The sequence below is a fragment of the Brachypodium distachyon genome, chromosome 3 (genome assembly GCF_000005505.3).
Source record: "Brachypodium distachyon strain Bd21 chromosome 3, Brachypodium_distachyon_v3.0, whole genome shotgun sequence".
Classification (NCBI taxonomy): Eukaryota; Viridiplantae; Streptophyta; class Magnoliopsida; order Poales; family Poaceae; genus Brachypodium; species Brachypodium distachyon.
The window spans coordinates 1532202-1556752 of record NC_016133.3 but is presented as its reverse complement, the minus strand read 5'-3'; the positions used below and the strand labels follow the sequence as shown (position 1 = coordinate 1556752).

Below are 24551 nucleotides of genomic sequence, written 5' to 3'. Positions count from 1 at the left end.
GTCGCGTTGTGTCACGTTTGGCTTTGTGCCATAGAGTACCATGCTGTTGCAGTCGTGCCATTTGGCAGCGACATGCCAACAAACAAGGAGCCGCCGCACTGTGGAAAACGATATCAGTACCAAAGAAAATAAGCCATTGATCAACAAGCGCCATCACAAAACAAACCATTTCGTGAATATGAAAACAGCAGAGGAGCAACAAACACCATCAGCATTCCAATCCAAGAGCATCCATCCATCCAAAACACGTGCGAGCGAAAAACCTGAGCCGAGAGCTAACCAAAGCCAAGACAACCGGTGAATCAGCGCATGCACAAAGCAAATGTCCCCAGTTATCCCTACCACTCTCCTCACAAACCATTCCATCGATCCTACCAACATTTCTACCACATAACAGGACAGAAAAAAGAGCTTCCTCCTCTCCAAACACAGCGATCTATGAACATGTGTTCGAACCTGTGACTGACGCCAAACTTAGCAGCTATACGACGTATGCAACGTTACCTCCTCTCGTCTCCTCTCCATCAGAACCAAGTGATCGCAAAACCTGTACAGTTACCGGCAGCATTGTGTTTCTGTTTCGTGTTTCCAGCGGCGCGCCTTTCAGGATCAGGGGCAGGAGTTGCTGCGCTTGAGGACGGGCTCACGGATGCCGCGGCCGTCGTCGTCGAGGGAGACGGCGCGGAGGTTGGAAGGGTCGTCCAGGAGCATCTTGGCCACCAGGTAGCCGGCCACGGACCACGTCTGGTGCTTGCGCGCCTGCTTCCCCACGTACCGCCCCGCGCGCCCGTCGTAGTACTCGGGGAACTCGTCCTTGGCCAGCCGCTTCTCCATCAGCTCCACGGCGCGCCGCGCGATGTGGGGCCGCCCCAGCTTCACGCTCACCGCCACCAGGAGCCACAGCAGCACTGCATTTGCGAAATTAATGGAGAACACAGGGGTCAACAGGGTAAAAATGCGCTACATATATCGAGAGGAAATATAACGCCCATGGCACAGATCCAAGGAGCTAATACAGAATGAAACATAGGTGACGATATAACTGGCAGTGGCTTATATAAAATTTAGGAAGCTGCTCACTACAAGAACACCGCGTGCCAATCTCATCTGGCTCTTCAATTTCAGGACATTTATTCAGTCAGATTACATCAATTTATACACTGTGGACAGATATAAATCTCAAGTGAGAAGTAAATACACTACCAGGCAAGTCCTTGAGCCCTAAACCGATAAACCACCCAGGCGTAAAACAAGTGCATGTGTTTTAGGAGCAGGATAGGACGGGGTGTCATCATCAGGTTTTTTGGAAATGCCAATGCTTGTCCACTATCCTTTTTCTCTAAAGATGATTGCCTCAGGATCATCATAATCAGCTCCTATGCTACATCAAATGCAATAGGAATATTACTAGACAAAATTACTTTCCACATACTGAGTGTAGTTAAAGCGCCCTTATTTGTTTACTTTGATAAGAGATAATCTGTCAAGTTTGCAACTTCAACAAGGTTCACAAAGGAATCATGCGTAGACCAATCCTTGACAGAAGGCTAGCTAAAACAGAATGATATTACTTCAAAAACAGCATGAAGTTTGAACTATCAGCTGCTAATCCAACAATATTACCTGGCCATGATCCTGCATTGTGGTAACTCCATCTAGTATTCTTTGGGTCGCATCCAGTGACTATCTGCCATTCCTGGTTTTCCATTGCAGGGTAACAGATCTTCATGGGCATCTCTCCAATAAGTTCTTGCCAGCGTTCCTCCACAAGGTCCAATATTGCCTCCGCTTGTTCTCCAGTTGCTAATGATGACAGAATCGCAATGAAGTTGCCCAAGCAGAACCAGCGGAAGTCCATCCTTGCAGGACTGACATTGCCAATGAAGTAGCCACCACGGCTAGGCATGAAGTCAAATATCCAATCAGGGATTGATTCAGGTATCACATTGAACTTGTTCAAAGCTGTCTGTGAGTATTCTTCTGTCTTGTAGCGATATATATCATTGAGTCTTTGGAAGTCAAGCCAATAATAACTGTGCAGATGGTAGCTCAAAGCTTTGATCCTCTTTGTTATTTGGCACACAAAGTCATCATTAGAGTCTTTCAGCAAACTTAAGGCACATCTTAGAGCCATGAAAAAGAGGGCCTGGATCTCAATTGGATAGCCATATATACCCTGCACATATTTTAATTACTAAGCAAGAGAAAAGGATGAACACGAACAAATGCTCAAGATATACATTTAGAGAATTTCCCATCCCAAAGAGCATCAAGATGATTTGTACTTTTTACTTCACCTCCTAAAAAATTAACAAGTAATTCAAAGTGAATTTTGTTACCATTCCCAATTTCAACAACAGTCATGATGTGTGACTCAAACAAATAACTTGATCCCTTCAATACTTCGATTAATGGCATTCACTTATTTCACTGTTCATAACTACACAATGCTCATAAAACAAATGCATTACTGTTTACTGTCCAGTGTCCAATTCTTAACGTTAAAAGAAATCACATTTCAGATTTCTGGTCTCATTCTTAAGACAGCATCAAAGGGTCTCCACCCTTAAGCCCACATAGAATAAACTTACAAGCACCAACATATCCTAAATGGGCTTAATGTAATTTCAGACTTTGGTCTCATTCTTGGACTGTAACTTTGTAACAAGACATAAGCAAGCAGGAAAGACACATCTTATCCACCATACATAGCAACAACAACAAAAAACCGGTGATGTCTGAGTGGCTTACCATTCTACGGTCTATCATGGAGCATCCATCAGCACAAAGTAAAGCTGGAGATGTATCAAACCCTTCAGAGAGCCACAGCTTGAGAATAAGGCGCATGGCCCTTTGGCAGTGAGGACTTTCAGCCAGAGAATTATCCCTTGTCCATTTGGTGTAAGCACGAAGAAGAAAAATCCACCACAGGCCAGAATCCACGGGAGCAACTCTTCCGATAGCTATTTCACCAAAATCAGCAAGCAGACTTTCAGTCTTCTTCGTAGGGTGGGAATGGTGCACCTTGAAGCTTGCTGGCATCACACCCTGTCCAAGCTTAAAAAGATCAACCATCTTCTCTCTTGATTGAAGGCGAGCAGTCTCTATCAGAAAATTCTTCACTATCAATGGTTCCCCTTTCATCAAGAAAGCCAAGGCACTGGGAACGAAATCCCTCATGAAGACCTGTTCCAGTACATGGAAAAAATCTCATCAATGTTGATAATACTGTATGTAGGGTGCAAGGAGATTTAGAAGTTTGTCCATGAGAGACATGGTGCTTTTTACAGGAGACGAAATAACTAAAAGCGTTCATGTTTTCTATTCAAGACTAGCAAAATAGAATTGAGAAGGGCATCAAAACATGACATAGTAGTAGTACGGGATGTTCATAACTACTAAGAGGAAAAAATAGTGGTTCAACTGGAAAGGAAAAGTAACCTGGTCATAGTTTAGTTCGGCCTGTGACCTGTCTATTGCAGCAACAGTTCCAATTGGTTGACCTCTGAAGTAAACTATTGATTGCTTCAGGGCTTCCCAAGCAGCATCTGCGATTGTATGCCTGTGCAACGCATGGGTCTCTATAGTTGATTCAACAGAAGGAGAACATGAAGATCTCGGTGTACCATCATGTTCTACCTCAGATAAGATCAGTTGACTCACTTCACAAGACCTGTGCCGCTCAATAGTACGCATTCTTGTCTTTTGGTCCAGATTTGAGGTGTCATGCTTGCTATCATTTGTCAGTTCTGCAATCTTACTCCCAGGGACAACGATCGGGGGAATAGGTTCAGCCCAGAGTACCATCTTTCTAGTTCGCAAGTCCTCAAATAGCAAAACCTTTGATAATTCGAAAAGATAAAACAAGTTAAAAAATTATGCAACGGCAAGGTGAATTTATTTCAGAATTCAGAAACTCTATATTCTACATAAAATGCATTGCATTCTTATTGAAGGATTCTGCCAGTACGTAGATGTTTGGTGAAACTTTCAAGTGCCAAACTGAGATACCAGAACACGAATCAGAGATGTAAGCAAAACTAAATAGAACCAACATGCACTAGATCTTTCTAAATGAAGACACACCAATAAATTCCCATGTCATTAAAATGCAAACCAACATTATGAGAAATGCATCCTTTTATCTCGAAAAAAATACAAATACAAAAGGAACTAACACTGGTAATTTACTCAATACTGCTCGGAAGGATAGTTTTGGGGAATTGAATGTATGCCTGAGGCTGCATACTGTCTAAAGGTACCCAGGTAACAGTGCATAATTCCAATCTAACACAACCTGACAAACTCTGTAAAATACTTCTGTCATGTACAGCACTGAGACCAATACTACCTGCTCCTGCTCACAGTACTTAGCGATTTCACAAGCAAATGCAGGGATCACAAACGGAGAAGAGTATTAATGCAAATTGATGGGTCATCACACAGGGGCAGAACACAACATTACAAGTTGCTATAATGTCTTACACTAACCGGTGTATTTAGAATTCTAAACAAAGGCATGAAGCCTTGCTACCCAGCACAATATTGTACAAATTACAGAGATACAATCATGATTTCTCGACAAAGTCTCTAAATGGGGAAACAGAACAGCAGGGTGGTACACTTGGACCTGATCGCCCTTGTGAAAACAGCAGCTAAAATGCTATAAATGGCCTGAGAACAATTCAAACGCACTAGGACCAAAATTAGAGCAGCATCCCAAAAATTTCGCTAAACATGAAGGAGGGAGGGCCAAGACATGGACGACCTTGTGCTGAACTGTAAGACCGCCCAAAAACCCAAAATGAACTCGAGCAATAAGGACCCAATTTGGTCAGATCCAAAAGTAAGAACAAAATCACACACAAAACCGGAACGAGAGAAGGGCCAATGCGAATCCACCTCATCTCTCATGGCCGCGCCGACGGACAACCCCAATCCAACAGCATTGGGCCAACACGAGTTTCCGCTCGGATCAACGCCATAACCCTAGAAATCCTTACACGAAATCCGATCGAAACAACTCCCAGCAGGCCAAAAACTCCCATCCTCACGCGATTCGGGCACGGGGAAACCCTCCCGGAATCGAAACATTTCTCCGGCATGCACAGCCACGTCACTCAAACCACTCACTCTAGAAACGAGAAATCTCCGCGACGAAACAGGTTGAATCGGACAGGAATGTGAGATTCGGAGCGGATTGCTCAGAGCAGAACAAACCATGGAACATTTTCGTACCAAAAAAAAAAGAGGCTCGGGTTGCAGAGCAGTTCCGGGGAGGAATCGACGAGAGAACGTATAGGTGACAACGGCGGTGGAGCGGACGATGATGGGGAAGAGAGGAGGAGGAGGAGGAGGAGGGAGGGAGGAGTACCTCGAAGCCGGCAGGCGGGCGGGGCGGGCGCGCCCTGGTCGGTGGAAGTGGAAGGGAAGGCCTTGGGGAAGAAGGAATGTTGGTCTGGGGGTTTAGGGCTTTATCACTCCAACAATGCTCACAAATACTATAAGGGTTGATGTTAATAATTAGACAGGGCTTAAAATTTGCGATCATCCACCACACCTAGTTTTGAAAACCGGACCGTCGACTAAACCGGCGATGCTCTCAGTACGGACGGTTCAGCAATACTCCCTGCTCCTCCTGCTCACAACACTCAGCAATTTCACAAGCAAATGCAGGGATCAAATACGGAGAAGAGTATTAATGCAAATTGATGGATCATCACACACAAGATGCTATAGCGTCTTACACTAACTTGTGTATCCAGAATTCCAAAAGAAGGCATGAAACCTTATATATCCTTAACCTACCTGGCAAAACTTGTACTCTTAATTTTTGCCTCAGTTACGAAAAATCAACCACGGTGGTTTTCAAATTCATCCTGCTTCAAGAAATAATCCTTTATTCCCCTAAAAAAAAAAATCCTTCATTCGTCCAACCACGGTTTATATGAAGCAAATTGAACTTGCGTTGACCGTTTGACTTTGTCCTCGCATTCTGAAAATGCGCATTTGGATCACTGAAATTGTGCATATACGGAATTGGTGGGTCCCACAACAATTACAAAATTCTCTTGCTCTTTTTCCAACCAGCCCCTCCTCTTCCTAGAGTACCCTAAATCCCCGCCGCCCCAAATCCGTAAAATAATCCCCACGGCCGATCAGAATCAAGGGGTCTGATTGGCGGGTCCCGCAACTATTCTAAGTGGGCTTTCTGGGCCTCCCGCTTAGGTGCATCTGAGTAGTAAACCGTGTCGGCGACGATTAGTCGCCCCAATGTAAGTCCTCTGGATCTCTGGCACGGGGTTAAGGAACATCTCATTCTGATATGTTGATTCTATGAACAGCCCGTAGCATGTGCCGGGGCTGGTTCTTCCTGCATGTCCAGCACGCTGATCTGCAGCTGCTCGACTACATGGAAAAACCTGAAGAGCATCCATATTCCATGCCCATCCGTGGATTGTATACCTTCATCTTTCCATATCCATAACCGACAATCTCCATCTCTTATGTAGGTTGTCTTCCAGTGTACCCACTTGCTCCGTTCCTGGGCGTTTGCAACGGGAAGTGGACAGACCTTTGGTTATGACTGCCTGTACTCAAGTGGAGCGAGCTCTCAGGGAGGTTTTTACCCGCAATGGGTGACAGTGTAAACTGCGGCTGCAAGTTCCTTAGTGTCTTTCTTGTCGGGTGTATTAAGATTTTTACTTTTCGTTTCAAACGGTTTTGTTGGGCTATGTGCATCTTGCTATGCAGAGGCCAGGTGCGAACTTGCTTGATGTATCTTCTTGATGCGACTTTTAAGTTCAATAAAAGCTCCCTTTATCGAAAAAATGACACGGATGATACCATCCACCTTTGAGGAAGTCTCAGCAATGTCATGCATTTGCGAGTGCCCCCAGCGCGAGCATATAGCAGGTAGCCTCGCTTTCTTCCTACCCAGTCATGAAGACGAGGATGTCGGCAGGGTCATTTGTTATGTGGATGCCATGGCCTGCTTCACTGCTGTTTCCACATAGTCTTCACATGGTGTTTTGCTGAATCAGGTATTCACTGGAAGTGTCCTGCCAGGAATGTTAAATACAGGCATGCATGCTGCGCATAAAGAGAAAAATTAGTACAAAGTTAGCAGACGTGCACACTGCATTCGAATCTTTACTAGGAGAAAAATTCTACAAGATTATCTTACCCTCCAAAGAATTTTGAGAATTTGTCGGCATTTAGGGTTGCGGATGTGACAGTTAGTTTGAAATCCTGTCAATGTGCAACAACCCTCTTCAATATACCAAATAGAACACCGGTGTTCAGTGATGTTTCATGTGCTTCATCCATGACACTGACTCTACAAAAAAGGGGAAGGGCTTCAATACGACAAGTAATATATTGAAACTGAGGTATGGTAATCTACATATCAAAGGACCATCAGGGTTAAAAATACAACACAAGTTACAGCATGCCAATATTTATCAAGGCCACCATCCTTCAAAGTTTCATGGAGAAGCACTCCATCTGTCATGCATATACTGAAAATAGGAATTATGATCAGTGAGGAACTCCATGCTAAATAACTGAGCCAACCAAAACTACTTTTCTGAATTCAGAACATTAATTACAAGATCAAAATTACCCAGAATTCAGGGTCATTCCAATACCAAGTAAAGACACAAGCAGCAGCATAACTTTATTATAGAATTAGAGCAAGTGATATCCTCAAAACGAATAGCATATCAAACTATGTCTCCAAGCTCAGTTTCCATTTCTTCACTCACCCGCTTGCGCTTGGCAACACTCATGGCCGCCACACGTCTTGGCTGAACAAGGCCAGTCATGGTATATCCATCCTCATGCAGATATTGAGTCAGTTGGGTAGTCTTTCCAGAACCAGTTTCACCAACAACCACAACTACTTGATTTTCACACAACCTGCTCCAATAACAGAAAGTTTAACACTAGGTTATAGGAAACTTGTGCTGATAATTTGGAAGAAACTAATCACAGAAAATGAAATATGACCATAAGAAGGATGATAACAAAACATGCAAGGAATCCCAAGTAAAATAGGACACGCGACAATATTCTACCTGTTCAGCTGTTTTCTCAACACCCAGAATATCTCCAAGCTTAGATCCAGCAAGCTCTGACAAGCGTTGACGTGACTTATTCATACTCTGTTTTTCACGGATTTCCCTAACCAAGGCAGAACCTTTCCGCACGATAGATAATAGCCATATCAGATGTTGGGTCCTTCAAGGGGTTGGGGACGACTAGATGAGGCCGTGATGGAAAGACCAGAAATCCCACGATCGAGACGCCTAAGGGTACGGTAGATACAAGTGTAGATGCTACAAAGGAAAGCATTCCCAAAAACAATAATAAGTATGGAAGAGTACGTCCACACTGTACTTGCTTGCTGGATTCAGCACGAATCATCCAGATGCGATTGCAAGCGCACCAAACGGAACAAGAATTAAAGCACCTTAATAACGAAATGTAGTAGACATAAATATATATATATATTTAGAGTACCCACACAATATTTGTAGTACAACTGGTACTTACAAAAGCATATTTGAATACAGCAAGCAAACAAATGGTAGACGAAGCTGATACACAGCGTTTCTAGTTCAAAATGGCACACAATTGAAGAGTGTGCCAACATCCGGAATCTGTGACATAACAGCACAGATAGTCATCAATACCCCAGGGTCCAAACTCCCCATGGAAAGGCTCAGATATCTCACTGACTTGAACAAAGCCAGCACACAGCTGATACGGTCGAGTGCTTCCAAAACTCTTGCCGATCATACTATCCCATCCCAGATAGACAGAGTCATTCTTGATCGGGGGGAACAGCAACGGGGACACAGAAAGTGCACGGCTCAAGCCGATAAACAGAGCACGTCCACCAAGGCCATAAACAGGTTTTGTTCTCCTCGCTTTCAAATCTACCCGGTATGCCTCATACTTCATGCACTTGTCTCGCCCTAAGAGACGGTACACCAGGGTCAGCTCCCCGTCGTTGTTCACCAGGCGCACGGTGCCCGCAATCTCCGAAAACATCTTTGCTAGCTTGGCAGCCACCAGCAACCGCGGTGGCTTGTCGGCGGCGGCGGCACTACTGGATTTCACTACCATGACACCCCGGCGGGTAACGCAGTAGAAGCGGCCTTGAAACGACATGGCTGCCAAGAGATAATTCCCCGGATCGACCAGCGTTGTCCAACACTCGTCGCCAGGCTTGGCTACGGCTAACTTTTTAACCCAGCCGAAGAAGACGGCGAACGTGGAATCATCGGCAAGGCCAGCGGACGAAACCTCCAAGGCATCGGCAGCGTTCATGTACCTGGTCAGGCGAGGGAGCAGTTTGGTTGCCGGCGGGAGGTCGGTTACCTGGCCTGTGAGCGGGTTGAGCAGGCGGACGAGGAAGGAGGTGGTGTGGAGCAGGACGAGAAGGCCCTCGGTGGTTGGCCCGAACACGCGGTGGCCACGGAGCTCCGGGAGGTGCACCCGGATGCACTGGCCGGTGGAGAAGTTGAGGAGACGGCGGCGGCTTCCCGTTCCCGGAGCATGATCCATTTGCGTCGGTGGAAGCGGCGGTCGAGGATGCCGTGCGCGCGCGGATCCGCCGACCACTGCCTCCATGGGCGGCACACCGCGCGGAAGCGGATGTAGTCCGCCACGTCGTCGGCAAGCAGGAGCTCGGCAATCAAGCCCGCCGGCCCATCCCCGAGACCCGACCAGTCCCTCCTCCCGACGGGGGCGGAGGAGCAGCGGTGCGGGTGGTAGCCGGGCAGATCCCTTGCTCGCTTCACGCCCCGAAACGGGATCTGGTGCCGGTGGACGCTTGGCCGCTTCGAGGAATCATCAAGGATCCTGCCCGAAGCCGCTTTCGTCTCCATACGCCGGCGGCGGCAGGGTCTGCGCCTTGCCGACGGGAAATTTTAGCGCTCTCCGCTTGAGGAAGTGAGCCGGTAGACGGCGGGCGAATTCGTATCGAGAGAGATTTTTTTTATTTTTTTTGGAGAGGTCGTGTCGACTGTCGAGAGAGATAGACGGGATTTTATGGGGCGACTGATCGTCTCCGACACGGTTTACTGATCTTGAATCCGATGCATCTAAGCGCGAGGCCCAGAAAGCCCACCAAGGGCCGGCCACACGCGAGGCTTCACAGGCCCACCCCTGCCACCAAGCCCGTGAGAGTCCCCCTATTATACAAAAAAACCTTCAAGCCCGTGAGTTAGGATAAGGAAATGCGACTACGAGTGAAACATTGGCAATCCATCACAAGCGAGTTTCTTCGGACATCAGAATTAGGTGCCACAACGATTGTGATTGATGCCACACACAAAAAAGGTGCCACACATCAGAATTAGCTCACGGCTGCTTCATCTGTCCTTCCCTCGTCAGACAGACACAGACACGTTTCTAGCGAGTAAAGAGTTCCACATTTCGCGATCCAGGTGTTGGTTGATCGATCCTTGGGCGCGACGATGACGCTGGGTGTGCCTGGTCGCTAGGACTTGCTCGACTATACCAGCCTGTATCCACGGTAAGCAGAGTGTCCCCAGCCATCGCTGGATGGTCGGTATTCGTGGTGCAACAATGGGTGGTCTTGACTTGCTGGAACACCATCTGGAGCGAAGAGCCGCCCTGGAATGCCGGTGTCAAGGTCGTTATTATAGCTGCTCCTGGTTGGTGGAGCTTCTCTGTCGCCCAATAGAATAACCTGCAAAAAATGACAAGTCATGCTTTTATCCAGCATGTGAATTCAGTTACCTGTGTGACCGCATCAATCAATCAGCTGAGTAAGGGAACATAATCCTATGTTACGCCTTGCAACTGGTAACTGGCAAGCTATCCGGTGCTGTGTAGCACGCTAGCAGAGAGCAGTTCCGGCAAGCTAAAATCTACAGATTAGTTAAGAGACGATCCGAATCACCAAGGATAAACAAACAGAACAATGATAGACGGAGCAACTGAGCAGGTAAGCTTTCCCCTTGCAAACCAGTGGTTTTCTCAAGTCGTATCCAGCTCCAGACTCTGGGGATGAAAGAAACCATGCGCCCTTTCCTCCTAATATCTTACTACTAAGTTACTAGTCTAATGTCTCTTAAGAAAACTGCCACGATGAATCCAACATATTCATATCTCCTAAAGGTTGGCTAAAATCTTCAACCATATGTAAACTACACTAAACATGCTGTAAGAAAATCCATCTGGTACAGTCGAGTACATTTAGTTCTGGGCTCAACCTAGTGTAACTGGTAGGTGGCAACTGGGTGTTTGGGCCGAGTTTCTGGTCCTGACAAAGTAAAATGTATAGCAGACTAGTATGATGGACATAAGGACGTAAGCAGGCAAACAAAAACTCACATGACATCCTAATTTAATACCATAACATGATACAAGAGAAGGATTCATCAGAACAGGCTTAATTAACCTGTACAAGTTGATGCGCAGTATGAACTTGTGAAGAACTCCCTTGGATAGTAACAAGAACCTCATTCAGATAATCTCCAGTTTCCTCAAGAACAACAATTGCTCCACTAACAGAACGTATATGTGCAATGTTTCGCCCCCCTACACCAATTATCTCATCAGCTTGTGGCAATGGGATCTTCATTGTCTGTGTAATCTGAAAGCAAAATGATTCTGTAAGAGAGAATCTGCAGTAGCATGATGAAAGATGAAAGATGACTATATGAGGTCACATTTTGAGAAAAAAAGGGAAATGCAGAAGAGAAATTGCATGGAATAGTTGAAACTTTAGTGTATCTTTACAAGCAAAATGACACACATTACGGGTGTGTAACTCGGGGATAATAGTCATAGCATCAGACCTTTTTTATTAAGGACTCAGTTGGATGTCTGATCTGTGATGAATATGGGTCACAAACAGATGGGTCTCGTCCATACGACAGGTATCTGTTGCCTTTCGGGCTAAGTGGACTTTGACCGTCAGATAGCAAAAGGTCCCGGCTCACTGGAAGAGCATAATCATTGGAAACCTGATTTTCTTTAGAAATATCCTGTGCATGAGCTATGGCTTGGTTCTGCAGATAAGCGAGGCAAATATCGATTCCATGATAACATTACGAGCTGCTCTCCGCTTTATGCATAATAAGCAACAGGCACAACAAGAATACCTTTCTTTCAAATAGATGAAGTACACTATGATCAACCAAGAACTTCCGGAGAAGTCCAAGCACTGATTTTAGGGCATTGAGGGCCTTGAGGGAAGCACCAAGTATCTCCACAATTCTTTCATCCACCATCCGATAATTCAAAAGGTCGTCTAGAAAAGTAAATCCAGTAGAAAATGTTACATCCAGTGATCTAGATTGAATTCACAACCACCTAAATAAAATTGGAAACAGAAAAGCTAGCCAAAAGGATAGAAGCTCAAATGATGTGGAAATTACTTTGTTTGGCTTTTCAAAATTGTAACCCACTGCACATGCTGTTGGAAAATCCGCTGCCCAGGCAGACTTTTTACACTGAAAAATAATCAGTATGGTATTGGTAGCTACAAATACAAGATCAAGCATATGGAAACCAAGTTTCTTCTTTTCTGCAATTAATATTTCAGTTCTTTATGTAGCAGAAAGAAAACTCCAATCTATTTTGATAAGTGATAGAACTACATGGTGGTCTTAGTGTTAAACTTTTTGGTAACCACCTTTTTCGACAAGGGTCACAAGAAACCATTGGGCTGACTCATTGGTGTCTGCCAATGAAACTAAGTATTCTCATGCTAGCAAGTTATATAACAGGAGAACAAGAATCCTATCAACTTTACTCCTTTCCAGAGGTCAAACAGGATGTTCTGCTATTCTAGTGAACAGCACCAGCACTACTTTCTGAGAGAAGGCAGGTGCTACTTTTCAGAGAAAGTTGGTGCTATAATATAAAGCTGGAAAAACAGTCCAATTGATTTTCCAGATTTTCCCTAGCAGAGAGAAGTTGACATTCAGATATTGGTGAACTATACAAGTTAGGGGCACCATGTTTACTTTAGAGTATCCATGTAGAGTCCCTTGTTTCCACATTCAAATATACACGAAAGAAGAAACCAATGTCATCAATTCATGGTTTTCAAAAATGACAGGCAATTCAGAATCAAACTGGAAATGTGCGAAGTATTTTGAACTAATAATGTCCATGTAGAATGCATAACTATATACCTTTATCTATAATCCTTATGGTGCTACCAGTAGTTTCTTGAATTGACTTGATCATGATTCCTTGCTTGCCAATTAAGTGTGCAGCTTGTTCTTTAGGAACCAATAATCTAGCAGAACAAATCTCTGGTGCAGAAGCGGAAAATGTGACACTGGCATTGATCCCTTCTATCTCATTTACATGTTTGAATATCTTAATTGCAGCATCCATTGCAGGTGCCAGCTCTGCTTGTGTTTCTTCTGTTGCAGATATCAAAACCTAAAGACGACAGAAAATAAAATTAACACGGTGAATAAGTAGAAAACTAATGAACACAGTTTGAACTTTTTTGTTGTTGTTTATTGACTATTGTACTGATAAAAGTATGACCTCTACATGCCCCAGTAGATAACATGGCCAAGGCTTCTAATCCTTACAAAAGTACACATACTTTGCAGAGCAAATTAATTAAACAATAAGTTGCTCCCTCTTAAACAACGACAGGGAAAAAAGTAGCTGGCAATCGGAAGAGATCATACGACATAGTTCTACATTATAAGCCAAACCCACAGATATAGCGATTAACAGCTGGAGCCGTGATAAAGTTAAGAAAAGGGCAAAGGGGTAGAAGCTAAAAGCTAACAGTGATGCCATTTATTTCTATTTGCCCATTTCAATAATCAAGGTTGGTTTCTGAGTTTTATATGTGATTGGCCAACCTGGTGCCTGTGGTCTTCCACTTTATCCACTGAATTTTAAATGATGATTAGGCTTCATCCATGTGAGCACACTGACAGGTTGCATCATTACAGATACTTAAGTATTTGACTTTGCGACAAAGCAACACTCGCTATCTATTATGTACGAGTAATAAACAACATAATTACATCTAGCATGTCATTGCAAGATGAAACTTTACAGTGTGACAATCATCAAACTGCCCAAGTCCCTACAGAATTTGGAATTGAATAACCCAAACCAGAGCAATGACGACACCAAACTTCTGACTTATTTTTATGTCAAGAATTACTCGCGGCAGACCCACGCATATGCCACAGTCCAATTTAACAGTCAGCATGCACAAAACCCAGAGCCAATTTCTCATTTAGCCTTGGCTTGTAGCGCTAATCAGTCAGCCTGATTGGTGACAACAGACGTGAGACCTTAGCAACGCATCCTCCACGCACGCAAACCTCTCAAGTTAAGCATGGGACAGGTGACCCGCGGAAAAAAAAACACATGCCATTCCCGTGTCCAATGATCCTAACCACCGCATCGAGCCATAAACCCTAACACGGGTCACGGGCCAACCAAAATTCCCTGGAAGAGAAGCGAAGCGAAAGGCGTCTTACGATCTGCTGGCCGGCGACGCCGTCCGCGGGGTCGAGGACGCGGACGCGGGCGCGGGTCTCCTCGCAGAGGCGCCTGATGGTCTCGCCCCGGCGCCCTATGAGGCCGCCCACCTTGTCCCCCGCCACGACCAGCCGGAACACGCTCGCGCCGGGAAACCCAGGCCACCGCGGCCTGAACTCCCCCTCTTCCTCCGTGGACGCCGAATTCGTCGGTGCAGGCACCGGCGGATGCTGCTCCGGCTCTGTCTCGGGGGATGGGACCCACGGCTCGAGCGCCGGCGGGTGCTCCTCCGGCTCCGAGTCGGAGCTCCCGAGCCACGGCTCCACCTCCTCCGGGTCCTCCTCTTCTTCCTCCTCCTCGGCTCCGTGGTGGGCGAGCTCCTCCGGCGCCGCGGTCGCCATTGGGCGAGGGTTTTTGGAAGGGGACGAGAGTCGAGTGGAGTGGCTTGTGAGTGAGATGTGCAAAACATTTCTACATTTCGCTTTTTTAGAAAAATTGAATGATTTCTAGAGAATTCGAGATGAATTAAGTGTGCACTGAAAAAAATTAGGGACTAATTTCAAGCTTGACATTGACAGGTCCTGTCTGCAGGATACGTGATCTCAAACGAACCGGTACGTGAGGCTAGCTCACACACGATATTCGAAAATTGGCTACAATTGATGAACTTAGAATGGATGATTATGTTTAGTATGCGATGAAGTGAAAAAACTAATTAGTATACTGTATTCCTATTTTGGATTGCTCCAGTTCAAAGAAAAAGTAGTACTTCCTCCGTCTCAACTTTGACTAAATTTGAATGCATCTATACATTAGGTTATGTCCGGATACATTCAAATTTTGACAAATTTGAGACACGTTACTCCACCTCGGAATTTATCCACATTACCCAAAACAAAGCATTATTGGAAATGTCCCATGCATGCCACTATTTTTAGCTCGGCATTGGGATCAATATGGTATAATCCCACTATTTAAACTGCGTGTATGTTAGCAGACGCGCCTGAATACGAGAGTAGTGGACAGTTGTTGAACGGTTTCCGGAGCCAAGAAAATTGAGCCATATCAAAAAGTAAATGAGGAAAAAAAAACATACGAGCTGTCTTAATTACAAAGGAGCACAAAATTGGCACCACCTCATCGTATACGTCCTAGCATGTCTAGCTAGCACACTGGCCCAAATGCCTCGGTACGTAAAATATGGCATATGAGTAGCCGACGTTGCAAATAATGGACCCACGTGCCATTGACCAGCGCCGGTTCTAGATAAACTAATCTGGCAAAATAACAGCTCAAAAGCATTAGTAGTGCATTAACAAAACTAAGATTAATTCGCGGGGGAAAAAGATGCATTAAGTACTAACAAAACAAAATTAATTAATGGTGGCTTGCCCGCCGGCCACGCCACGATTGCAATCAATGAACTGATATCAACACGACGGGAAATCGATGCAACAGACTCTCAATATTGATTGGCCGATCGATGGAGAAGCTAGCAGAGAAGAAAACAAAAACAAAAAAAAGGAAAAGAAAGAATCGAAGAAGAAACAAAAGAATCACGCGCGCATGCATGTCGCAATCGGCACTGGCTAGCGCGTATGTGTCATTGGGCGATCATCAACCCGACCGCCCTCTGCCGAGCGGCCGCGAAGCTCGTCGTCGGCACTGCGGCTGCGGCTGCGGCTGAACCTGGCCCCTCTTGTTCTTCCTCTGCGTCGTCCGGCGAGGCAATCAATGGCCGGCGGCGGCCGGCGGAGGCGGAGGGGGCGATGTGGGACTCGAGGGCGGCGCAGTAGGAGGCGAAGTCGTCGGGGGTGACGTTGAGGCGGAAGCGCAGGGCGAAGAGGAACTCCAGCTCCAGCCCGTTCATCTCCCGCAGCTCCACCCCGCCCACCCGCGCGAAGTAGGCGTTGTTGTAGTGTCTGATGATCAAAAATTGCATCGCAACTCATTTAAGATCATGATTTAGATTCCATAACGATGTTGAGAGATGCATGGAGACACGTCAACGTGGCGACAAATTAACATATAGCTCATGATTGGGTACGTACCGCGCGCTAGCTAGCTAGCTAGCTAGCTTAATTGCCAGAATTAAGAAGATGTTATAAAGTAGAGTAAGCTAACAAAATACACACACACACACATGCGCGTGTCCACAACGTACGTACGTCGTCATCTCTCTTTTAAAACGAGAACAACATAAGATGGAGTATTTGCTACTTCTTCTATCTTATCTCTGTAGTAGGGGAAAAAAATTAAAAATGCGAGTAGTTAACATGGAATTGCACATGATTAGGGGCAAAGTGAACTTGTTAATTGCTAGGGGCCGGGCAGGCTAGCTGGTGGCGTTTGGTGTTGTGTGGTTTCGAGTTAGGTGACCAATCCAGTTCATGTTAGCTACAGCCTAGCGACCAGCTGCTGGTCCAACGGACGGACGTCCCAACCGATCGATGGATTCATCGACCAGCATGCATACCTACCCAACCGCCCGATGGTCCTCTTTAACTTATTTTTACTCAGAGCATGAGAACGCAACAATGATGCAGCAGGCCGGTAGTACTTACATAACTTATACGGAGTATATAAGTTCACAGGTTCTTCAAATATTTTTCCTCTAAATCTACAGGTGAAAACCTTCAGTTCGCAATGTGTGCCAAAGAATAAGATCAGAAGTTGTTGTTGTGTATGCATCGACCACTCACCAGACCATACCTACTGATCAGCTGCTGTGTGAAATACTCCCTCCGACCCTAAATCGTTGTCGAAATGTAAACACTTCTTAAGAATAGATACATTCATATTTTGAGACAATAATTTAGGATCAGTGGGAGCATATTACTGCAAATCCACATGGATGGAACTCACGATGGTCGCCAGAACTGAAGAACGGCTGTGCGGTCCACATCGATAATTCGACAGGATATATCATGGTGCCACGTCAGACCGGCCCCACGTGACATGTCCGGACAATGCGGCTAGAGAGCCTATCCAGGTGGCAATTATCAATGGCAGGGCAGGTAGGTGGCTGGGTAAAGCACGTTGTCCGGCTTGTTGCCTTCGCCGACACGCCCCGACGCCGACCGCCTCGTCCATGCATATTCTATTCATAGCTAGCTACTGCAAACATCCAATCATGCAATTCAACAGCTTCTAAATGATGCCGGATCGAGCGATCTGAACCAAGAACTGCATCTGAATGTCGTAGCTGAAAATTACCAACGTGTACCGGCGATTCGATCCCCTGCGCTCGCACTCATACAGGCGAGATTACAACTCGATCGATCGAGCCAGCTGAAGCGTGACATTAGTGAGTGGGGGTTCGAACTAGTGCGTTGCAGAGAGAAGTGTGTCGATATCCATGGCGGGAATCTCTGCTGCTGCTGGTGGTGGTGGTCAACTCTAGCACGCACTCGACTCAAAATTATACTCCTATCTACCTATCTCGAATTGGCTGCCCGATTTTTAGTCTACTCGATTAATTAACGCAGCGAGCGAGGTGAAGACTGGCTGGAAGTCGATTGACATTGAGATGCAACAATGGAGAGCGGCCATGAACGGGATTGGTGTTTAAAGTTTGAGTGGAGTCGAGCTAGTGGGGCGTGGACTCACATGTCGTCCATGAACTTGGCGGCGACGAGGACGCTGGTGATGAGGAGGCGGTGCACGCTGTACGAGTCCACCCTCAGCGCCGCCTCTTCGTCCTCGGCGGCGGCGAGGCGGTCGAGGTAGGCGTAGGCGACGACGAAGCAGGCGGGGCTGCAGCCGGCGTACCGGTAGATCCGCTCCGCGTACCGCCGCACGCCGATCTCCGGCTTCCTCTCCCCCCTGAACAGCCCCGCCGCCTCCCTCTCCCCCTCCCCCTCGGCGTCAGAGTCGCCGCGCTCCGCCGCGCGCTCCAGGAGCCCCGCCAGGACCGCCACCACCTTCGGCGCCGGCGACGGAGAGCGGGAGGCCGAGCCGCCGCGCTTAGGCTGCTTGCTGCTGCTCGTCGTCGTCGTGGCTGCTGCTCTCCATGGGGGCCTCTCCATTGGCTTCCGCCCGCCCGCCCGCCCGCTGTTGGTTGCGTGGGGTGGGGGCATTGCTGAGGTAGATCCCCTGCGCGCGCGTGGTGGGAGACGATGACGATTGACGAGCGAGCGTGCTCTGGTTCGGCTGCTTTTATATACGCCGCCGCCGCGCGCTTAAGCTTTCCGATCTACTACTGCTCACTTTAGACGCCGGTTTGGTGTATAAAGGATAACAATCTCTTGTCAATTTGCGTGTTCTTAACGATGTCTGGTTTAGACTTTGTTTGACCAACATTCGGACTGAATTTGGTACTCCTACGAGACAAAAAAACAGCGCGTCGTCGAATGTGAGAGACACGACAGCAGCTAGCGTGCGCGCGCTCAATATTTGTCCACGTTTCATCGTGCGCTCAATATTTGTCCACGTTTGATCGCCACTTTCCATGTGTGAAGTGAAACCAAAAAACTTTTGCAGCTGCGTTTTGCTAAGCTCGCAGACTAGATGCCGCTGTTAGCAGCTTTGGTTGACCAAGGTTTGCAATTGGTGTAGGCAGCTGGTGCCTGGCAGCCACGCACCGACGGAATTGGGCATTTCTGTTTGCACATGTATACACCAAGTTCGGCTTCGGGATCACCACCAAAAGTACAGTACCCATGAACGAGGTATCACCGCAAGAAGATGACAGGATCATGACAGCACAAAATGGGCTGAATCAGCATCATTAGCACGTTTCGCATGAGCAAATATGGACAGAGAAATGTCAGAAACTGAGACAAGATCGGTACTCGGAACATGTTCTTCGCAAATGAAATCGTTCCAGGTTCCAGTCAACGCGAAACGCAGCTGCAAACACGAGAGATCCGGATTCTATACCGTATCAGCAAACTCGCGGCAGGTTCACACACACAGCACGAATTAACAGAGGCAACAAAGGCGTCCAAGGTTACAGCGCCAGCTTCTTCTTCCTACGTAGCGGTAATGTACTAGTAGCGGTTGTGGTGGTAGTAGCTACTATGTGCAGAGGAAACGTTCAGGACCTCCTCTTCTTCTTCTTCTTGTCGTCAGACTTGTCACCTGCGTTCTTGAGCTGCAATGGAGAACAGCGTATCATCAGCAAAAGGCATAAATCAGATGAACCAAAATCATGGCAACCAGTGGGGAGGTGGCTCGAGGTGCTCACCATGATGACGAGGATGCGGACAAGGACGGCAACAAAGTCAGTGAAGAGGGTGAGCGCGTGCTTGATGTAGTCCATGTCGCCACGGTGCGCCCTCTCGATGATCTCCTGCGTGTCGTACACCATGTACCCCAGGAAGATCAACAGGCCAAAGTAAACCTGCAAGGCACATCCACATTTGTGTCAAGGGTTTGCTTGGTCAAAAGTAAGGAGATAGTACTGTTTATTTGCGTGGGTGACAAAGGAAACAAGGGATTGCAGCGCACATCTCACCTCAAACATGAAGCTGCCAGTGGAGTGGCCAAAGATGGACGTGGCAAACTGCAGCCAGAGCATGATCGACAGGCCGGAAGAGAGCAGACCACCTAGGTACAGGTACTCTCTGCGCCTGGCAACGATCGCGGCACAGGAGAAGCACCCAAAAGCAATGGCAGTTCCAACGAACCCTGTCACAAGGATGCTGTTCACACAAGGAAAAAGGCAAGGTTCGTCAGAAACCAGAAATAACACGAATGTGAAGTGCAGATGAGCACGGAGCAGAAATATACTAAAATTAAGGTTATGGAACATCAGGGATCTGGCAGTCTTCGCTTAATTATCACAAGAAATAGTACCAAGTACTCAAACTTCAATACTCCCTCCGATCCTAATTAATTGTCGAAATATTACATGTATCTAGACACATTTTAGACATAGATACATCCATATTTGGGCAAATTTGAGACAACTAATATGGATCGGAGGGAGTATCAAAATTGAAGGTTCAAAGGACCCAAGCCCAAGGGTATGAAAACCTCAATTAACCCCAAGGGTCCAAACACAATAGGGGAAATGCCCAGGGATCCACTACGCCGACAATAGTGGCTTGCTTAAAAATGACTGATCATAGCAGCTATCCTAGGTGCGGACTGGTTAAGGATTCAGCAAAATAGGTTATGTCCACCCTGAATATATTGGGAGCAATAACATACTCTGAAAACAATAAAAATTTACATATCCTTTCATCCATGCTAAGTCACCTGTTAAACAAGCATCTGATGCAAGCTTCAGATAGCCAACTGTTACTAACGTCATGTAGGGAATTAGATAATATCATGGAGGGTACAAGCATTATCAGGAAGAAAAATCTTATACTTGTACCAAATCTAATGAGGAAAAAGAGTACCAGCAGAGAAAAGTAGATCAACCGATAGGCAGAATTTCAACCTAATTAATGCTTCAGAACAACCAGACAGTGAATCGATAATGACACATATTCAGCAGAAATCCAGCCGTCGCATCATGGTATTTACCGCGAGCAAATTGTGTCACACTCAATCCATGACATACCATCAACGTCATCGACAACCATGTGTGTCTACACACATGGTTTTCTGCTGCAAGCTTAGCTCCTAATCCATGTATGCCAAACTAAGGCCAATTTGTATCAACGACAAGGATAATTTTTGTCCTTACCTTGGGTCAAAGTCTAAAGTCAGCTCGATCAGAGGTCCAACCGAAGCTCCTTCCAGGAGAGCAGCACCCATCAGCAGCCCAAACCTCTTCCTCTGCTCACAGGGAAACACACATGAAGAAAGTCAGCGCACCATGTATTTGACATTTCCAGGAACCAAATTCCTTGTGAATTTCTCTACTCATGACACCAACCTCCTCATAGACTGGCACCGAAAACAACCAGGCGATCGTTCCGACGCACCCGAGCATTGTCAGCATCCCTCCGATGTTCAGGGCGATGTGCAGGTAAGCTCCTACCGCCGACGAGGCCAGGGCAAAACATAGGGTCAGGTAAACCTGCAGAGACCAGTAAAAATTAGACCAAATGCAACCATCCATCCTTATCCAACCTGATAGCGAGGCACAGTACAAGTTTACAAACAAAAATTGGTATGCATGCCAAGTACAACCCTTCGTTCAAGATGAAAGGGATGGAAACTAATAACTAGTATGCGGTAATTATGACATGAAAGCATCCAAGTGCCTGGCCATGGTTCATGACCATTCTATATACTCAGGACGTATGCAGCATACTCGTATATGGCAGGAAAAATGCTAGAGTAAACAACGATACACCAAAGTCAAAGCAGCATTCGTCGAATTTTCTGAATGGCCTGCCCAGAGCTGTCACGACTCGCGCTGGAGAATCTCTCGACCTCTCGATCAATCACCGTATCGATTCCCCCAAACCAACTAGGGCCAATCCCTAAGCGCTAATCACGAGCATCACACGAATCCATCGATTCGCCTGAGCACCAACCCAAATTTTACCCGCTGATACAGCAGGACGGAGAAGCACCCCCCCCCCCCCCCCCAAATCCGGCGCGTACTCGAGCTCCAAACCATCTGATTCATCTAATCAGGGGGGAGATTTCAGGGGGGGAAGAAGAACCAGGCTCGAACAGAACAACGGATCAGCGCCCAACGACCAAACCAGCGCCAACCTGCATTGCAAACCGCTCCAAATTCCCTCTCGAAAATCGCCCACCCACGACTACGAAGGCCCAAATCGACAGCCCCGCCATCAGATGCTGCCGCGCTGCCCCCTAAATCGACCGCCTCATCCCTCCCATGCGCGGAACCCTAGACAGACATGAGGAGCCAAATTAAACAAGGACAGAAGAGAGGGGAATGGGTTGCGTACGAGCTTGAGGTGGGACTGGACGGCGGGGGAGATCTCGCGGAAGTTCTTCAGGGAGTCGTAGCCCCACCCGCCGCTGTTGCCGCCGTACGCCGCCGACGAGGCGGTCGAGAAGAAGCCGTCCATCTCTCTCTCTCTCTCTCGCCGAATCTGAGCCTCGCTCGCACGCAAAGTATGCACGCCCGCCCGTGTGTTGTGTGTGTTCTTCCTCCAACTTTGTCTCCTTGCGCTTTCGATGTATGGATTCCGAAACTCGAACTTGTGTGGTGGATAACGAAGAGAGGAGACGCGGAATTTATATAGCGTGGAGGAAGGAAGGGAAGTGGTTTGATTCGTGACGAAGCGAAGGGAAGGGGCGTGGTATTTGCTCGGGTAAGTTTCGGGAAGCGTCCTTGGTTTTGTGCCTGGCCCCACCCAGCCAGCGGGTAGTAGTTGTATTTATTTTTTTGCGGGTGGCAGTTGTATATACGTACGACGGTGCATCGCGGGAGCACCAGAAGCTTCCGGTCACGCAGTCTGTGGGACTTTTTTTTTTCTTCTTCCCCTTGACAGTACTCCCTCCGTACAATAAAAGATGTCTCACTTTTGATCAAATTTGAATGCATCTACGCACTAAATCATGTCTAAATACATTCTAAATTTAATAAATTTGAAACTTGAGATATTTTTTTGTTGGACGGAGGAAGTATAAACTCTGTCCTGGTCACGCCGGAATCAGAGCTTGTGTCCCGCGTGAATTTCCTTCATGTGGCGCTCGCGTGTATGTAAACCCTGCGTTTGGACCACGGGCCATGGAATGTACTCCCTCGTTTCCTTGATTTCCTTGTCAGAGAAGAGTATACATGGATAAATTACGGTGTAGTAAAAACGTAGTTGAGTTCTTGAGTTGGCACTGTGGACTTTTTGTGTATAGACGTAGATACAGATTTTTGCGGTGGGGTTAGTTAGTTATTTAATCACGCTTCGAAGAATGACGACATGGACGTATTATATTGTACTCCAGTATCATGTCATTCTATCAGGGGGCTTGTAATTTCTCGGGGGTGAGAGACCGGAAATGAATGCCAATTAAGTTTTAGTTAATTAACCAAGTGATTATGTAACGGCAGATGCTACTAGTACGTCTGCCAAGAAAGCCACGCGTAATCAAGAAGAGGTCGCACCCCGTGAAAACCACGCGTGGCCAAGAAGAAAGAAGAAAATGCAACGACCAAGAGCCGACCCGCATGCATGATTCCTCCCTCTCTCGCCTAAAACTAGTCCGCACCACACGTACGTACTCCTACGTAACTGCGTACGCTCGGCAGATCACAAAATTTTAGCCTTGCGCCGCACGAACAACGTACGGCGCGCCTTTTTACGCTTTGTAGATTATCCTGCGCGCGCGGATGACGCAAACTCTGGAAGGCCAGCCAATGCCGTGGTGCCACGTGGCGGCGCAGCCGAGAGAGATAGGAGGATTTCTCGGTCATCTCACACTGGTTTTAGGAACAGAATAGAAAAGAACTTGGTCAGTTTTTTCGGCTTTTCTCCGCCGGCTTACCCGTCTATTCCTTATTTTCTCTTGTACTCTTCGTCCCATATTAAGTGATAAAATATTACATGTATCTAGATAATTTTTGGGTATAGATATATCCATATTTGGACAAATCTGAGTCACTTAATATGGGACGGAGGGAGTACCTTGCACTGACACACGGGACCCACCAGCCATAGAGACAATAAAATCCCACGACCTTCTTCCTCTGCCCCTCTGCTGCCGTCGATGTGCTGCGTCGCCGCCGATATATGCCTCCGCGCCTGGCTTTCGTTGCCGCTGTGCTGCACCCACTGCTGCCCCAGAGATGGGGAAACGAAGTGGGCGGGAGACGGAGGAAGAGGAGCGGGACAGGGCCGGCGAGCGGTGGGAGAGGTACGTGAAAGGACAGGAGAGACTTGTCGGTGCCGGTGGCAACCGGTTGCTGCGGGACGGGATGGGGTCTGGAAAGCTCATGAAGGGGCGGGGGAGGATGAGAGAGGGAGAGAGGGCGGCGCTCGGCGACGGCGACCGCGTGACGAGCAGGAAGTTTTCCGTGGTGGTTAGCCGCGCGGGAGGAAAAATATGAGTATCCAAGTTTTGGTACCTTATTTGATTATAAGAGAGAAATCTAGGTAACTACCTAAAAAAATTATGTAAGCATATGCATGGGTAAGCTGGTCTAGGAGTTTTCTAGCCCTCAT

At 46.9% G+C, this 24551-nt stretch overlaps 5 protein-coding genes across 9 annotated transcripts; all 5 read right to left on the bottom strand.

Annotated features, from left to right (window-relative positions):
• Window positions 1-193: 193 nt before the first annotated feature.
• Window positions 194-5475, bottom strand: LOC100828799 (probable alkaline/neutral invertase F). Its single transcript, XM_010237948.3, has 5 exons — window positions 5375-5475; window positions 3442-3840; window positions 2752-3186; window positions 1624-2176; window positions 194-908 (listed from the first exon to the last, which is right to left on the bottom strand). Exons 2-5 carry the CDS (start codon window positions 3805-3807, stop codon window positions 610-612), a joined length of 1653 nt encoding a protein of 550 aa, XP_010236250.1. The 5' UTR covers window positions 3808-3840; window positions 5375-5475; the 3' UTR covers window positions 194-609.
• A 1320-nt stretch (window positions 5476-6795) lies between these two features.
• LOC104583925 lies at window positions 6796-10083 on the bottom strand. Of its 5 annotated transcripts, XM_024462332.1 has the most exons (5): window positions 9388-10083; window positions 7767-7920; window positions 7441-7520; window positions 7187-7339; window positions 6796-7092 (listed from the first exon to the last, which is right to left on the bottom strand). In XM_024462332.1, the coding sequence occupies exons 1-3, from the start codon at window positions 9894-9896 to the stop codon at window positions 7488-7490; spliced, it is 696 nt and encodes a 231-aa protein (XP_024318100.1). In that variant the 5' UTR covers window positions 9897-10083; the 3' UTR covers window positions 6796-7092; window positions 7187-7339; window positions 7441-7487. The 5 variants fall into 5 exon arrangements, with proteins under 5 accessions (XP_024318100.1, XP_024318099.1, XP_014756683.1 ...); XM_024462331.1 differs by having other exon boundaries at window positions 7187-7520; XM_014901197.2 differs by lacking the exon at window positions 7441-7520.
• A 175-nt stretch (window positions 10084-10258) lies between these two features.
• Window positions 10259-14985, bottom strand: LOC100824409 (RNA-binding KH domain-containing protein PEPPER). The gene is made up of 6 exons (XM_003573800.4): window positions 14511-14985; window positions 13182-13437; window positions 12144-12292; window positions 11838-12050; window positions 11438-11632; window positions 10259-10723 (listed from the first exon to the last, which is right to left on the bottom strand). Exons 1-6 carry the CDS (start codon window positions 14910-14912, stop codon window positions 10526-10528), a joined length of 1413 nt encoding a protein of 470 aa, XP_003573848.1. The 5' UTR covers window positions 14913-14985; the 3' UTR covers window positions 10259-10525.
• An 878-nt stretch (window positions 14986-15863) lies between these two features.
• LOC100828499 (cyclin-P4-1) lies at window positions 15864-18749 on the bottom strand. The gene is made up of 2 exons (XM_003570817.4): window positions 18121-18749; window positions 15864-16433 (listed from the first exon to the last, which is right to left on the bottom strand). Exons 1-2 carry the CDS (start codon window positions 18588-18590, stop codon window positions 16115-16117), a joined length of 789 nt encoding a protein of 262 aa, XP_003570865.1. The 5' UTR covers window positions 18591-18749; the 3' UTR covers window positions 15864-16114.
• Window positions 18750-19255: 506 nt separating this feature from the next.
• On the bottom strand, window positions 19256-22688 carry LOC100825944 (bax inhibitor 1). Its single transcript, XM_003573805.4, has 6 exons — window positions 22335-22688; window positions 21344-21487; window positions 21152-21243; window positions 19970-20156; window positions 19700-19855; window positions 19256-19606 (listed from the first exon to the last, which is right to left on the bottom strand). Exons 1-6 carry the CDS (start codon window positions 22455-22457, stop codon window positions 19550-19552), a joined length of 759 nt encoding a protein of 252 aa, XP_003573853.1. The 5' UTR covers window positions 22458-22688; the 3' UTR covers window positions 19256-19549.
• Window positions 22689-24551: the final 1863 nt, after the last annotated feature.